The sequence below is a fragment of the Dermacentor variabilis genome, chromosome 10 (genome assembly GCF_050947875.1).
Source record: "Dermacentor variabilis isolate Ectoservices chromosome 10, ASM5094787v1, whole genome shotgun sequence".
NCBI lineage: Eukaryota > Metazoa > Arthropoda > Arachnida > Ixodida > Ixodidae > Dermacentor > Dermacentor variabilis.
This window is the reverse complement of record NC_134577.1, coordinates 124,788,729-124,804,979: the sequence shown is the minus strand read 5'-3', so window position 1 is coordinate 124,804,979 and position 16,251 is coordinate 124,788,729. Positions and strand designations below refer to the sequence as shown.

The following is a 16,251-nucleotide window of genomic DNA, read 5'->3' as shown; positions in this document are numbered from 1 at the left end:
AAGAAGCATTCGTCTTGTTGCACGACAAGGGGCAGGGGCCTTTCGGGAACGGTCCTCGTGCCACCCGAGTTGGCCAGGAAGATCGCACGCCGCCAGCGCGAGGCTGAGTTGACGGACAAGGAGCCTCTGCCTCTGAAACAGAATGATTCTTTCTTTCTTCGTATTATCGAATATTTGCTATCTTTTCACTGGTGCAAAAAGTAAATAAAAACAAAAGGCTACAAATTGTGTAAGTTGCTACAGGTTGATCATTTCGTACTGTGGCGCAAGAGAATACGGAGCATGAGAGAGGGCTACATTTCAGCTGCGAGTGTTCAGTTCAAAGTGCAGCGATCGCGTGTGTGCCCCTTCTTGCGTTGCGTCTCTATTGCACTGCAGTTGAAAATGGTGCATTGCCGATATTAGCGTTCTACGTAATTGCTACTATATTTGCCCTAGTTCTCACCGTTGGCAGAGCTATGCTCATTACGTGACACTCGATCTTGTTTATCCGCGCTGGTCTGCGCTATGTTTCGTCGTGGCCGAGCGCTTTACTTTTACCTAAAATGTTGAAAAATTTTCTTTATTCAAATGTTTGCGTTCATTAGAGTAGCCCGCTCGTGCACACAGCAAAGTGCACACAGGTATTTGTCGGCAGGTCCTACGAATCCGTGGCGTCGGCTCGAGCTTGTCAGCGGCGTCTCGAACGGCCGGTGGTGAAGAACGAATGCCTGGACTTCTCCGAGAACGCGCTCCTCCTCTCCTCCTTTTCATTTAGCGCGTGCGAGCGAGTTGGTTGTCGCCGGCTCACATTCGCGCGCCCAGAGAGAGGCGCCGGGAGCGAGACAACGTTCGGCAGAGGGCAGCGGTAATTCAGGCAGCGGTGCAGCTGGCGAGATCATTTCCATACTGGCGCAGCTGGCCGCCGACTCGCCTGACTGGCCGCCTGCCTCTCTCCCTCTCCTCGTCGCTTTCAAACTGCGCGCCCACGCCGAGCTGTGCGCGCCGCTCGTGGGTCCCGAGGCCCGCAGGCGTCCCTCCCGTTCGTCCGTCGCCCCCTCGGGCGTCTGGGCGCCTTCGGCATTACCCTCCCCGCCAAGAAAGAAACGAGGGATACCCACACACGCTACCGTGCGCCTCTGTAATACGATGCACTGCTGAAAAAGCTAGATCGGACGTCATCCACGCGGCGGACGCATTCCGATGCGACGCGGCGCGTGTAAAGGTTGCTTAGCAGCGAAACGGTGGGTGTTTGGGCCAGTTGGTAGCGCGCGAATCTCGAGGGCGAACACTGGCACAGTTTCTGGACTTTTCTGCCGAGATCGTTTCGGGTCGTTTTCGACTGGCGGTTGCGACTCGTTCCTCCAGCTTGCCGACATTAAGCGCACGATATGTCGTCGCCGGCTGTGCCCAGCACGTGCGCCGCTGGTCCAGGCGCTTGGGCTGCGTCCTCTGGCCGCGCGAGAAACCATTGCTGCCCCCGCCGGCTCGCATGGACCTCGCCGCGGCTGCGAGGGAGGCACGCAGCAGCGGTTGCTGTGCTCGCGGCCGCCATCCTCCCTACCGGTAGCCATCGGCTCTTCTCCGGCGGCGCGCCTCTCCAACAGCCCCGTCCTCTCGCTGCATGCCGCGCACAACTAGCACAACGGTGCGCAGCGGTGGCCCCCTCCACTCGAGGGAGCCCTAACTGCCGGACGCGCCGAGTCAGCCTTGGGAGAAACGCACGTCCGGCGCGACACTCCCCCGTGGCGCCTGTCCTCCGCCTTGCTCGCACCCTCCTCGCGCGCGCACCCATCGCTGCTGCCCCCCTCCGGTAATTGGCTTTAATTGGCGATCAGCGCTGATGAGCTCGGACCACCGTCGACGACGAGCTATGTGCGCGGCGGCCGAGCCATTATAGGGCGCGCGTCACCTGTGCGCCGACGAGCCTCGTTGGCGCGCTGCCGCGTGGCCTCCTGCCCGGCTGCGGCGGCCGGCGTCGGAACCGCGTCCCGCGGGAAGCAAACCAACAAACAGCCCCCCCCCCCCCCCTAACGGCCGCCAGTTTGTGCCCGTGCGTGGCATTCTGGTCGCGTGACTGCTGGCGCTTAACCCTCGGGCCGTCGTTATTTCGGCCCACCCTCGTTTGCATGCGTCGCTTGCGGGAAGAAAAGGACTCGCTGCATGCACTGCGCGTATGCGCCGTGTGGGTCCTCTTTGATTTATATGATTACACGTATAATTCTCTTCATGTATATGACGGGATCCTTATCGCGACGGAACCTGGCTCGATCGAGGAGCGGCGCCCTCGCTGCCGGTGCAGCAGGCGGTTTGCGATTGCGTCATTCGCAAATGCGGCGAATGCGCAACGCGCGCAGAGCGGCGACAGTTTCGAAGAAGCGTGCTCCTCGAATAGAACTTTGATTCCTATGACCAATGGGTGGTATCTCGACAAAATGTAGCTGTTGAGTCAGATTGCCATTGTTTTTTCTACACCGAGTGTCACGGCCACCTTGAGATGTCGGTTTAAATGAATAAAGCAGGTTTATTCGTCAAAAATCTCGAGTAAGCGCAATCGGTTCTTACGGGTGAGTGGGGCACTACTCTTTAGCGCAGCAATACAATGCATAATATACCTCGCGGGCACTAATTACACTAACAAGCACTCGGTCGCCAACTCACGGTGCCTCTTCGTGCGGCGTTTGGATGAACATGCCATGTCGCGTGCGAAGCTAATCCGCTCCAAGTACTCGCTGCTTTTCCCTGGCACCGTTAGCACTGATTAATTGTACCTCTATACGAACGCCTGCTCTCGCCTAGAATGGCTCAGTTAATTCGTGTAACTGCGGCGCGCTCTAAAAGAAGTCAGTATCGAAATGCTCATTCCAAAACGCGGAACAGGCGCCGTCTATTAAAAAAACGGGTCCGTGCCTCTCGAGACGGCCCGACCAATCGCGACTCCATAGCTGCGAAAGTGCCTCGAGCAAATGCTGGAACAGCAGATGGCCGACGAGGTCGTGAGCGTTGCATCGGTTGGGTGTCGTTATATCTCGTTGCCTCCGCTTTTACCCGACAAATTTATTGTACACGGCCCAGTAATTACTTTCAGAGGGGGCGTGAACCAGTGTGCGAAAGCGGGAATAAAGTACCCTATATACGCTGAGCTTTGTAGCTGTTTTATTTCCCGTCGTAACTCGGGGAATGTCGATAGCTTGCGCGAGCTGCCCTCATCGGCGCCGTAGAGTGTTTCCCCATGTACATATGGCCACAGTCGCCGCGCAACTTGTACGACGGAGTTGCTTTTCTTGAACTTGGCTTCATGCTTAGCTTCATGCACGCGCCCTTCGACTTCGAACAGCGAAAATTGTCCGCATTCGTGTCGCTGCGACAGACGCACAAGTGTCTGTCGGAACAACTTCTGCCGGTCGATTTTTTGCCAGCGATAGGCGGTGTTGTCATGCGTAACGAAGAAGTAACTTGACTCCGAGTTAACGGAGGAACCCGCTGCAATAGCTGCGTACCATTTTCAAGTGCGTGCCAGAATTCCCGCTTCATGAATCGTCCTCTAAGTGCGACATCCCTTCTTGGACCCCTATAACGTAAAACTATATCCAATCCGTTTCTATTCCAAGCTCCTGACGTGTAACTTGCATAGCCGCCGACGTATAACCATCGGGCGGTGACCCGCAGCGTTGTTTGACCACGAAACGCCCTCCTCGTTCATACAAGGCCACTTTTGGTTACTGTCATAGCGAATAGCACTGCCTATACCTTGACAGGTTTTAACGCGATAGCGTTAAGGGCCCCGTGTCGCATAAAATCCGGTGTCGGCGTCGGCGTAGTTCTCCGTGAGCGAAAATTGCCGTATATATTTAGGCGTATGCATATTCCATGCCTTGCTGTGTGACATGCGCTATGTGCAGGCTATATTGCCACACCATTCTATCACTCATGTTGCTCATGCCTTGTCGTGCATTCTTGACAAAGTCATTCCTCGGAATTTTCAAAATGACAGTCCACAAACAAATGTCCTGAAACAGGAAAACCAACAGCGCATGACTTTTAGATTCAGATTCAGATTCATTATTTTTCTTGAATGTGTTTCTTCAAGAAAGGTACATAAGCTAAAGGCATGGCAATATCTGACAAAGGCCTCTGTACCGGTTACACATAAACATAACACATACATAGTAAAAAAAGTTCGCAGCATGTGTCAATTCTCATTTATGCAACAACAACAACAACAAAAGAATTTTATGTTCACAATTCCCTCTTGAAAATGTGTGCGCTTCCTTACAATATAACTTCGAGAGCTTCGTATGCACAGTGTTATGATCAACTTAACAATGTGTGTTGTAGACAATATAAAGAAAATACCTAAAGTACAAGGAAATTTTTGTTTAATTGGATAAAGTAAAAGTGGATGCATTGATTAATAATACTTTCTTTAGCTGTTTCTTAAAGAGGTTCCGACTTACTTCGAAGTCCAAATCTCTTTCCAGTTTATTAAGAAGCCATGTTATTTGATATATCATGGCTTGTTTTCCATAGTTAGTCCGTGTTATTGGCATGCGTCGCTTTTGTTCTCTAAAGTAGTAAGATTATTTGTCAATGTTGGTATTTATGTATAATTTTTCATGATGCACAAACTGTGGTAGTTTGTAATAAAATATTTGGTCAGCTCTTAACATATCATCTTTTAAAGATAAAGGTGGTGTTCTGAGATCCCGTGGGTTCCCTTTATAACGTTCGTAGCAGCGTAGTACTCGTTTTTGTAATACCAGTAATTTATCGTAATTACCATGTGTTGTTGTTCCCCATACTAAATTTCCATAACATAGTTTGGAGTAAAACAGTGCGTAATACATCGATTTCATTATGTTAAATCTTCTCAGACTGAATTATTAGGAGTGCGAAACAATAACAGAAACTCGTAAATGGCGCTTTTCTTGCGCGCGGCTGTGCGCTACCGTTGGGATCGGCACGCGCACGAGGCAGGACGCTCGTCTTCGTGCATAGTGCGTTAGCCTCCAGCGTCGGCCGGTAAACATTGCGGTTGCGTACGCTGCAGTTGCCCGGGCAGCAGTCGAGGATCTTTGAATGCCATCGCGTTCCACTCTTAAAGGGTCTGGCCGTTTAAAAAGGTCTTAAAGGGTCTTAAAGGGTCTGGCCACCAGGTCTGGCCGTTTTGAGGTGACAAGCGCAGAGCATACATTGCGCGATAACGATCGTGTCTGCAAAGTATTACGTCGCTACGCGCCGCGGAAGGATCTGAAATTTCAAATCGAACGCCGCTTTTCCTTCTCCTCGTGGCCGCCGCGCTCCAAGCCAGAGGATGACGTACTCGTGTGCCTGCACCTATGTACTCGGGTCCGTAGTGTGACGTCGCTCGTGGTGACACGTGACTTCGAGAATGATTCAAGGCGCCATCTGTTGTTTGTGAGATCTGTTGCTTGAATAGACGAATTAAAAGTTTAGAAAAGTAATAAAACACACAAACGGAATGTCTCCGTGCTCTTTTTTTTTGCTTCGCACCGGAGCAGTAGAGATGTACTTCCGCTTCCTCTGCTTGTTCCCACGGTCGTGCGGTCACGTGCGCAGGTACCGAAACTATGTCATTTTCTACCGTGTTCCAGTGCGTGATCATGCTCTGCGATCCGCTTTTTCTGCCTCAGTATTCGTGTAACACTGAATTATACCGCTGGTCATGTGTCCTTGTGAACAGCGCGCAAAATCGTGCGCTGCGCGAAACGATAAGAGCTTGCGCGCAACGCCGCCAGCAAAAATGCACATCGCCGAAAAAAAAAAAGAAAAGGCGAGGAGAAAGAGAAGTGACGGTGGCGCCCGTCACGTGTGTGTCACGCGATCCACGAGGTCCGGCATGGGAGAACGCGGGGAAGGAACGAACGCTGGACTCGGCGAGTGGAGTCAGGGAGTCTCGCTATGCAGTGGAGCCCGCCTGCTGAAATGATGGGTTCGTGGCACTGAAATATTTCTACCTTGGCTATTAATGGAGCTGACTTCAGAAATTTTTGTGGCAGTACGCTCCCTAGAGGACACGTAGCAACTTCCAGCGTACAACCAAAATTTGCCTTCGAGCCTTTACGGGGAAGCTTTAGCTCGGGTGCTCCTATCTGGATACATGTAAAAGGAGAATTCGTTTTCTCGGCAACCATTCCACCAAACTTGACGAAATTTGTTGTATTTAAAGGAAAAACTGAAAATCTAGTGATTTCTGGTTTCAAATTCTTTAATTAGGCCGTAAATTTTTTATTAAAGATTGCCAAAATAGGAAATTTTCAGAAAACGACGCAATCAAGTTTACAACTCTCTGACTCAGCAAGGAAAAATGATATCACAATTGTGTGAATTGCATCTGATAGTTCATCTAAAGCGGACAAAATTGATATGTTACACATGAATCTGAAAAATATCTGTAGTATGGAACTACTGCTTTTGCAGAACCCTTGCACACAACGTAACAAATTCACATATGATATAAATTGACATATCGAATTTGTCCGCTTTAAATGATCTCATGGATGCCGTTTACAGAACCGCGATATCTATTCTTGATGCGGAGCTATTAATTTATGAACTTCGGACGTCTTTTTCTTTTTTGAACTTGCGAAATGTTTAATATTCCTGTACCAAAATTGAGGCTCTAAATCGAAATTCCACTTCCAACAGTCACTAGATTGTAACTTTCTCTGTCAAATGCATCAAATTTCATTAAAATCGGTCCAGGGATTATCTCGGAAAAACGTTTTTGCGTTTCACATGTATTTGAATAGGCCACGTCGGAGTTGGGCCCGAGCTAAAGCTTCCTCTTAAGAGGGGCTCGTGGCGAAAAAAAGCGTAAAATCTGAAACCATTATCATTCTTTTGTTCAGTCGAAGCTTGCATAATCACTGTAAAGACTTCATATCAGATGAGGAGTCAACGCGGTTTTCCTGGTGTCGCCTGATACTCAACCGAAGGGGGAATGGAAGAATGGCCCGGAATAATGCTTGACCAGTCGTGGAGGGCTGATTGCCGAAATAGAAAAGTTTGGAAGAGCTTTACGTTGCGGCTCTCCTGCGCCGACACGGACGAGTAGGGTGCGCATTCCTCAGGTTTCACACTGTGAGCAAACTGCGAACCTGCCATCCTGAACGCGCCGCTGTCACTCGGCTCACACAGCGCGCAATACGATCGGAATATCACACGCATTTCAAGTGACGCGTCGTTTCGAATGAGTGAACTTGCAGCTGAAGAGGGTGGCTTGCCGGTAACCTTACTTGTTATTTATTTATTTATTTATTTTAGGAAATACCATATGGACCCGCAGGCGTTACGCTGTGGAGTGGTTATCAGTAATATTTCTTTGCGTACACAGAATTTTTCCGGCGTGACCTTCTTGAAAGCGACAGCGTCAGTAATTAACGAGAAGAAAGGGGGTTAACCAAGGGGCCTCATTTTTATTAGTCATATCATAAGAAGCCAAGAAACACTGACACCAAGGACAACATAGGGGAAATTACTTGTGCTTAATAAACGAAATAAAAAAACGATAAATTAATGGAAATAAAAGTGGATGAAAAAACAACTTGCCGCTTGTGGGAACCGAACCCACAACCTTCGCATTTCGCGTCAGTAATTACAGCGACAAGTGGCAGGAAGGTGATTCCAGTCGTTGCTTGTGCGTAGTTGAATGTCGCCACTAGCAGCGTTCGAAACGGAGCTCCAGTTGGCAACTGTTGACTGCGAAGCAGGCACACTGCATGGACTTCGCGAAACACCCGCACCAATAGCGTCAGAGACGCGCCAGTGAGCGGCCAAGCAGGCCCGGCTCAACCCTGCTGCGAAACCACCACCGCTGCCGGGCGACACAGCTGATGCCGGGCGTCTGTCCCGTCTCGCAGGGAGGTTCCAGGACCCGGACAGGGCGAGCGGCGTGCCGTCCCACCTGCACCGGGGCTTCTGTCCGCCCATGCAGTCCAGGAGCAGCTTCTGGAACTGGACGCGCGCCGGCGACACGGCCGTCCAGCGGTGCCCCGGTGGCGCCATAGGTGAGCACGCCCGCCTGCCGTGCCGTCTTCGGCCATCTTGCGCGCCTGCGTACAGCAGACGCGACCTTGCTTGCCTGGCTGCCCGCACTGGCCTGGCTGTCGGCAGCGAACAGTCGCAGCAGCTTCGTCGAAAAGCGCGCGCGGGGAAACGGAACAGCCAATAAGCGACTGCGCTGTTTGGTGGCTTCATTACTGCGGAAACAGCTGTGTTTCCTTCACCACTTATGCCTTTTGTTTCTTCTTGGCGGGGGAATTAGTATTTTTCCACGTACGCGAAGATTCCGCGTACGCAGAATTCGTGTCTGTTCTTTGATGAATGACAATGGCGAATTGATGAGTTCATTCGATTATTGTGCGGTTGTTCCAGCTGTACAAATATCACTTTTCTACTTTCTTATTATGTGTGAAGCAAATTTTTGTGCTTTATTTTACTAGCAGCAGTTTCTACAAAATTGCCAATAATTGTTTATATTGGACCGGTGACTATTTAGCCTATCGGCACCAAATGTCTTTATTTCTAGCTGTTCCCAATAATGTAATAATATTTTATTTATTTATTTAGTTAGTTAGTTAGTTAGTTAGTTAGTTAGTTAGTTAGTTAGTTAGTTAGTTAGTTAGTTAGTTAGTTAGTTAGTCAGTTAGTTATCGATACACCAGGGTATTGGCAGTGTTTATTGCACCGAAAAGGAGCTATAGGGAGAGCCGCCGTCGGAGGTGCTTAACCCGAATGGTGAATACACACATCTGTAGGGTCCAGCCTTTCACAAACGGAATCCGTACGAAGCAAACATCGAATCTTTTTGCGAAGGATCGAAGAGCTAATTGACGACTACCACAAAACAGAAATCTCGGTTACCTTCCGAAGGACAAGTGTACAGGCGCCCAACGCGTGTTCGGTTTAAGCGTGGCGTTTACTGTACGCGAGGCACGCAAGTAGTGAAAGAGTGTCTGTGGCCTTGGCTGTGGGAACCTGCTTCTGCTTTATTTAGCGCCCCTTGGCATGGTGCCACGGTACCAGTTTTATTTCGTGCTAGCATTTCTTATCCTTTTGTTGTATATCTTGCGAACTTACGCAGAACTAGTAATAATTTCACTGCGGCTAGTTCTCGGAGCAGTATTCGCTTGATCTCTTAGTGCTTTCATGAAAAATAAGCTCACTAAAAGAAAGTGCATAGATGGTTTCTTTTTACTGCGCTATTCTTTTTCTTAGGGGGGGGGGGCGAAGGGGGGCTTTTGCAGCACTTCTTTTCTAAAATATAGTCCGAGCGGTATCAGCTCATCCGCCGTCAGCTTGTCGAACGTTGCACATCTGTTCTTTGAAGAACACTTGTCGTTAATTAGTGGCGCGCAACGGCTGATTTAAAGAAAAGAAAAAGGATCGTGCGAACCTTCTCGAAGGCACCGAGAGAACGGGCGGGGGGCGCAATGCCCGCCCGGCGCAGTCGCGCGCGTCAAGAAATCCTCCAATCAAGCGGGGCGATGGGCTCGGACTGGGCGCTCGCGTAGAATAACTATAATCCCCTTTTTCTTTCACTTTGCCCGCGAAAGCTTATTAGCTTTTAAGATAAGGCGAGCGCTTTTCAAACGAGGGATGGTGATAAATGCGTCGGCCGTGGGGCACGTTCTCGGCAGATTGGAGGCCGCCCTAAAGCGCCGCAGAGTGAACTGACCTGTCGCGTCCGATTGACCTCGGAGGGCGCCTTGCTGCTGTCTTGCTTCGGCGTCTTCTGCCCGTTGGCCGCACATTTCGTGCACCTCTCAGTTGAGTAGCTCCTTGTCTGTCCCTTCTTTCTTTTTTTTCGGGGGGGGGGGGAGGTTCCTTCTTTCCATAACGCCAAAACTACACCGCGTTCTTTTTTTTTTTTTCTTTGCTTCTATCGCCTCCTTCGCGTCTTTTTTTCATCTCCCGTTCTGTCCCTGCTCGTCTCGCCTCAGATAAAATCGAGTGCATTTCGGGCTCGCACGGTCGTTTCTAAACTCCGCTGCACACTCTCCCACCGCGTGATAGCGGGCGTCGCGGTGGCGGGTTTTTGTTTCGTTCGGCCGGTCCGTTTGCCGGAGCTAAAGCTCCCCAGAGGCCGGCTTCAGCTCGCGCCGTCCGGTTACCGGCCCCTTAACCACTGGCCGATACGGGGCCGCCATTTTCGTCACTTTAGAGGGGAATTAGTGGCCCAGATTTTCGGCGCCTTATCTTCGGCGGCACCTGCGGCGGCGCCGTTCGGTTTTCCTCGTCCGCACGGCGTGTCTCCTCCGGCAGCGCCTCGAACCGAGTCCCCATTATCCAATGACGTCACGGTTCGGTAAGCTTACGTGGCAGCCGGCGTTGTCCAAACGCGGCTCCCTTATCGTCGGGGCACGCCTGCGCAGCTGTGTTGCGTCTTTAGGAATCCCTCGTAGCAAACACGTTGACTGCGCCGAGCTCGGCGCATTAGCGAATTGGCACCTGGCACTTTTTTGGCACCTGCCGAGTCCGTTTCCCTTCGCGTGGCCTCGAGCTCCGCGCAGGGATCGCCCTTGCCTAGATTCGGCTTGCGCCTAATCACGCCTGTCGCCTAATCTCGACGCGAGACTCCCGCTCGCTCTCCCTCTCTTCTGAGCGGATGCCTCCTCACAGTGGCGCACTTCTGTTCCAGGTCACGCTAGGTGGCGGTGCCTGCCCGGCAGCCCCCCGTACTGGGAGCACGACACTCCGAACCTGAGTGCCTGCTACTCCGCCTGGATGGAGAACCTCAAGTCGAGGGTGCGTGGCCCACTTGTTCCTCTCGCCGGTTGTGAAGGGCTCGCTGTGGAGGAGAGAAGCGGAGCGTGCCGGGTCCTGCTTTCCGTGCGAGCGCCTCGCGAGGGGCGGCATCGCGCGAGGAACTATAGCCGCGCAGATTTGAGATCGCGTCGCGAGCACGATAAAACGAGCGGAGAGAGAGAGAGAGAGAAAAAAAAAAGAATATTCAGATGAAACGCACGCCAAATCTCTTGGAAGCGAAGCTATCGTAAATCGGCTAATTAAATGCTATAGCAATAAATGTCGTGCCTACAATTATCTTTAATTTCATCACATGGATCTTGCTATCTCTTGCAGCATTTATGCACTCTACGGGGTACAAGCTATTCCGAAATGCGAATGGCACTTAATGCCTAAGGGCAGTGTGAAATATTGACGCAGCGCCGTAACGAGGGCGAACGCCGTGTTTCCTGATGAAAGAATCGTGCGGATACGTGTCCTTGCAGGGACAAGTGCGAGTGCTTGAGTGTGCCTTGGACGGAACGCTGCAGCGAAGAGGCGTGCGCAGGCGCGGAATACTGCAGCAAAGAGAGAGAGAGAGAGAAAGAAAAAGAAAGCAGGGTAAAGAGAGAAAGAAATGGTAAAGGAAGAATCGTAGGAAGAAAAAGGGATTTACAGGGAAACAAAACGAGAAGAGCGTTCCGGTGTTGCTCTGTCTCTTCCTTCCGCTTCCCTTTTTCTTTTGGCGCTGTTCTTCTTGTAGAGGCGTACAGCCAAAGCGTGCAAGCGTAGATGTTACGTACACGGGTTATTTGCATAGAGGAGCGAGACACACTGCCTGCGTGCTCACAGGCCGAGGACGACGACTCCGTGGTGAGCCTGGCCGTGGAGCTGGAGGTGATCACGCGCACCAAGACGCTGTTGGGTGGCGACATCGCTCAGACGGCGGGCGTCATCCAGAGGCTGCTGGCGAGGATGACGCGACGGCTGGACGACTTCCCGGACGAGCGACGCCGCTTCCAGGTCGTCAAGGAACTGCTGCAGGTACGCCGGGCTCGTGCACGCCTCTGACAAGGCGCGCGCTCTATACGCGTCCTTGCACCGCGCCGATGAGGGAGAGAGAGAGAAACGTGGTGGCCGACCGGCCGCAGTTTTACCGATTTAATCTCGAGTCCTTCGTTCGTTCCTACAGGACAAGTATTGGTCCCGCATTCAGTCCGGTTGACACTCGGTGCCTCACCGCACATGCGCCTGTGTGCCAGAGGCACATCGAGCAACACCGCCTCTCGCGAAGAGCACGCGCTCAACGTGTCACCTGCATGTCGACGCATCGTGGCCGAGCTCAAAGACTCGCATGAAGGGCTCCAATTTTGTGGAGCGCAGTTTCAGAGCACGAAAATGGGCAAGGGAATCGCTAGCCAGAGTGTGACATTTCATTTTAATATCAGTAAAAGAAAAAAAAATAAAAACGAACGTGCCTACGTGCTTGCATAGAAACGTGCGTGGAATGCACATAGCTTTTTGTCCGCAAGCGCAGGTTGCCGTATACGCCGACCACCTGCGCGAATCTGCATCACCGCGGTTGGCTAAAGAATTTGCTTTGCGAACAGGGAATTTGCTTTGCGAACAGGTTATAGGAACGTCGTTGGAGACGCACGGTCACGTTGACTTCAGAAGTGCTCAAGCGAAAATGCGCACTTGTCGAGATGCCGCAGAATTTCCGGGTCTTAAGCTATAAAAACGGGGCCTCTCTCATTTTGAGCTCCGATTTCCATCGAAATGGCGCACCTTCCGGTAATAAATAGGAGGTTCTGCTTCGAAAACCCTGTGCCTCAAAAAGCAGGAGCCTAATTTTCCCTAATTGTGCTTAGGAAGGGAGGAAGTCCATGCGACAGGTCATATTTTTCTGAAGGCATTTTTTCCAAATACTACGTTCCGACGTTCGTGTCCTCGCTCTCTGCTCGACCGCGCTTATTTCTGCGGTGGAACGATGTTTTTTAGTGCTATCCACAACGAACTAGCCTAGCTGCCGACGCTTTCTTTCTAAACACTGCTCGCCACACAACATTATGCGCGCTCGTTCTTGAGCGAAAAAGAACATCGGTCCCCGTGACATGCGCAGAAGTAACCTGAGGTGCGTTTTCCACAGGCGGTTAGGTTGCGCGGCCACTCGACACAACGCGTGTATCGTTCTCGACGTCAGCGTATAACGTCGGACATTCGAGCGGATCTCTCTGGATCCGTCGTCCTTTAAACGGACTGCCGTCCCACAATTGAGCGGGAGAAACCGAGCGATCGGTTTTGACCCCGGTCCATCGATTTTGCTCCATCGCCGGCGGCGGTCGAAGTAGTAGCCGTAGCCGGCGGTGTATGACGTGCGTATAAACGCTCTGTTTCTCCCAGAGGGACGTCTCGAGTTTCGGCTCGGCCTAAATTAGATTTCTTGGCCGCGATCTTCCTTCGCTGCTTCCTTTGCCTCCCGTGTGCAGGTAGGCCGAGCGCTGCCGTGGCGGGCCGACCGTGCGTCTTATCATCTGCGCCATTTGTGGGATCGACTCCCTGCGGTGCCTGACGCGTGTATCCTTCGCGTGCTTCGTCGAGTGCGTGATCGGGCCACGCCCGACCCCTGGAGTGAAACCGCGTGGATCGTGTGGAGCCGCTGTGTTTGTCGCATGGGAATCGGCAGGGCAATCTGGGTGCCATTATTCTGCGCATCTCTGCTCTCTCCTTGCGTAGGGTAGCGAACTGGACGCCCGTCTTGTCTCGGCCGCCGCTCTTCTCTCTCGCGTCAGGCAGCCCAACTATCTACCGAATAAACTACGGCGCCCGACGAATGCAGGCCACGTTGCAATCAACCCTTCGCGGCGCGCTCTTTACCTCGGTACGCGCGTACGTGAACGCGTTCGGGTATCCGTTCACCGACACTCCTGCAGCGCTTCACGTCCCTTGAGGCGTGCGGTCTTTTAGAGCGAATCGCTTGCTTTGGCGCTTTCGTCCGTTCTTGCGGTCCGCGGTCGGACTTACACAACCCGTGGAAGCGCTACGTGTCGGGGCGCGTTTGCGTTTTGTTTTGCATTCATACATACTACAGATGGCAGGGTCAGACACACACACACACACACACACACACACAAAAAAAAAAAAGAAAACGCAAATTCGGCTTAGGCCTGTGTCAGCCTGCCGGTCTTTTGGCAGCAAGTGCCAAAATGTGCATACATACAATGCATGAACGTGCACATAAGTACTCAGCACATAACCCACTAAAACAATATACATATTTTTGTACAACAGCAAACACCGATATACAATACGGCAAACACGCGTTTCTTACAAGTTAAAAAAAAAAAAACAAGAAAAATGCGTAAAAAGAAACATCAGGCACTTTTCGCTTATGTTGAACATCGGTAGAAATAAATCAATAATTACGTCACTGTGCAATTGTAGCTTCAAATATATAGCAATAGATCAAATAATAGTATGAACAACAAGTTTGGACATAAAATTGAAACATAAGAGATATAATTATTAATGGACATAGTAATGCTATGATGGTAAGGCATGGCGCAGCATTCGATTCACGTAGCTTGTTCTTGGAAAGTGCCAAGATTCTCTTTGACGCGTACTCGAGAAAGTTGACGTCACTTTATTCCTTCCCGTTAAAAGATGCTTTAGCAAAATTGTATTATGGAACGATTTTATCGACTTTAAATCTATTGTGCAAAAATAAAAAAAATGAGAAGATGGATGAGTGTGCGGGTCGAATGAAGAGTTTGTACGGGCGGCTTTCCTTCGCAATAAAGAAAAGCACGTCGATGTCATAGCTGTCGTGCAGCCCCACACGATATCACAGTAGGTTACTTGGGATGAAGAATTTGAGCCAGTGTCACGGACTTAGCGTCGCGAAGACGGATAAAACAGCAGAGCTGTTCGCGCTCCTTTCGCGCACCTAAGCTTAAACTGAGCTTAAACTCAACTCGATCTTAGCTTAAAAATTTTATCACACGCACACACTCACACACACAAGTGTGTTTGTCTGGCCCGCAATTCGGTATGGTCACCCATGTTTCGGCGCTTAGCTTCGGCAGCATTAGCTCTATATTCAGGATCTCCGCGCTTACACCTCATACACTCACGAGCGGCACCCCTCCTCTTTCGCATTCGCTCGGCTTCTCCTCCAGTGCCTGCTTCGGTATGCCCATCTCGACAGTGGGGCCGGTAGTGACGCCGCAGGGGACACATATCGCCTCCATTCCAGGAGAGGTACCAGCACGTCAGAGCTTACGTCATCACCTGGCACCACAGGCAATCCCACACGACGCGCCTCCTCCCCACGGCTACTGCCTGCACGCGCCGCGCGCTCAAACACAGCTGTCCCTCTCCCCCACCTCTTCTAGCCTCCCTCCGGCCTTTTTAGCCTTTCCCTCGCCACTTCGCCGAGTGGAGTTCTCTGTTAACGTTCGGCACGGCCAGAGCTCAAGCTTAAACAGCTCTGCCGTGAAAAGAAAAAGCATTATAAAGCAAAGAATTCAATCCTAATGGTAAGAGGGAACTGTTAATCAGATTACTATTCCTGCAACTCAAGCGACTCCGATTCATTCAATTCTGCGCCTGTCATATCCTGCAACATCTTCTTGTGCGACTGATGCCGCTAGTGTCTGAAGGCGTCACGGCACCTTCAACGGGACTCGAGCTTGGCCCATTCTCGGCCCGTGGCAAGGCACCGCCGGTGCGTTACGCGCCGCGACCCGTGAGCAAGCTTCGTCAATATCTCTCCAGTGTGTGTGTGTGTGTGCGTGTGTGCTAAGTGTTTGTCACTGTATATATATCTCAGTCATCGCGCAGCACCTGGAGTAGCATGTCGGGCGAATAGCCACGCTAACATCTCCAGCGCACCATGAAAGCTCGTTTCTCCCTCTCTCTTCTCCTTTCCTGGCGGCCATTACGTTTCAAGGTCAAGGAAGGTTGCGTTAAACTTAACGAGCCACACCTGGTAAGTGATCGATGTTTCGTTCATCGCTTATTCGTGTTATTGACCGACGTTCAAAGTGGTTGAGAGTGCGAGAAGTGCCGGTTGCAGTATCTGCATCTAGTCCGAGTTCTCACTCGGCATTGTCGCACAAGTCGCCCATTCGCTGAAATATTTATTTATTTATTTATTTATTTATTTATTAAAGCTTAGTTAAGTGCGGATCACTTGTACCTTGCTACGCTTCGATCGCGGAGGCTCTAGAAAAGAAGTTTTGCCCGCCGCGGTAGATCAGCGCCTATGCTGTAGCGCTTCAGAGCTCGAGGTTGCGGGTTCGATAGAGTGGGCGGCATCCGCATTTCTGCGGGCGGGAAAAGCAAAAGAGAAGCTGGTGTACTTAGACTCGGGTGGACGTAAAAGAGACGCAGGTAGCCAAAACTATTCCGGAGTGCCGATCTGCGGCGTGCCTCGTGGCAAGATCGCGGTTCGCGCGAATAAAACCCCAGGCTTTAATTCTTTTTTTTTTTTTCAAAGAAAAAAAAAGTGTTTCCTACCGC

The 16,251-nt window shown here is 51.1% G+C and overlaps 1 protein-coding gene across 9 annotated transcripts in view; it reads left to right on the top strand.

Moving 5' to 3' along the window:
* LOC142560944 (latrophilin Cirl-like) overlaps positions 1-16,251 on the top strand; it is a 521,606-nt gene that overhangs the window by 412,674 nt on the left and 92,681 nt on the right. For all 9 annotated transcript variants that reach the window (XM_075673380.1, XM_075673375.1, XM_075673374.1 and 6 more), the window contains 3 exons: positions 7,863-8,009; positions 10,643-10,749; positions 11,581-11,772. In XM_075673380.1, the coding sequence (XP_075529495.1) occupies positions 7,863-8,009; positions 10,643-10,749; positions 11,581-11,772 (446 nt within the window). The remainder of the gene's footprint in view (positions 1-7,862; positions 8,010-10,642; positions 10,750-11,580; positions 11,773-16,251) is intronic.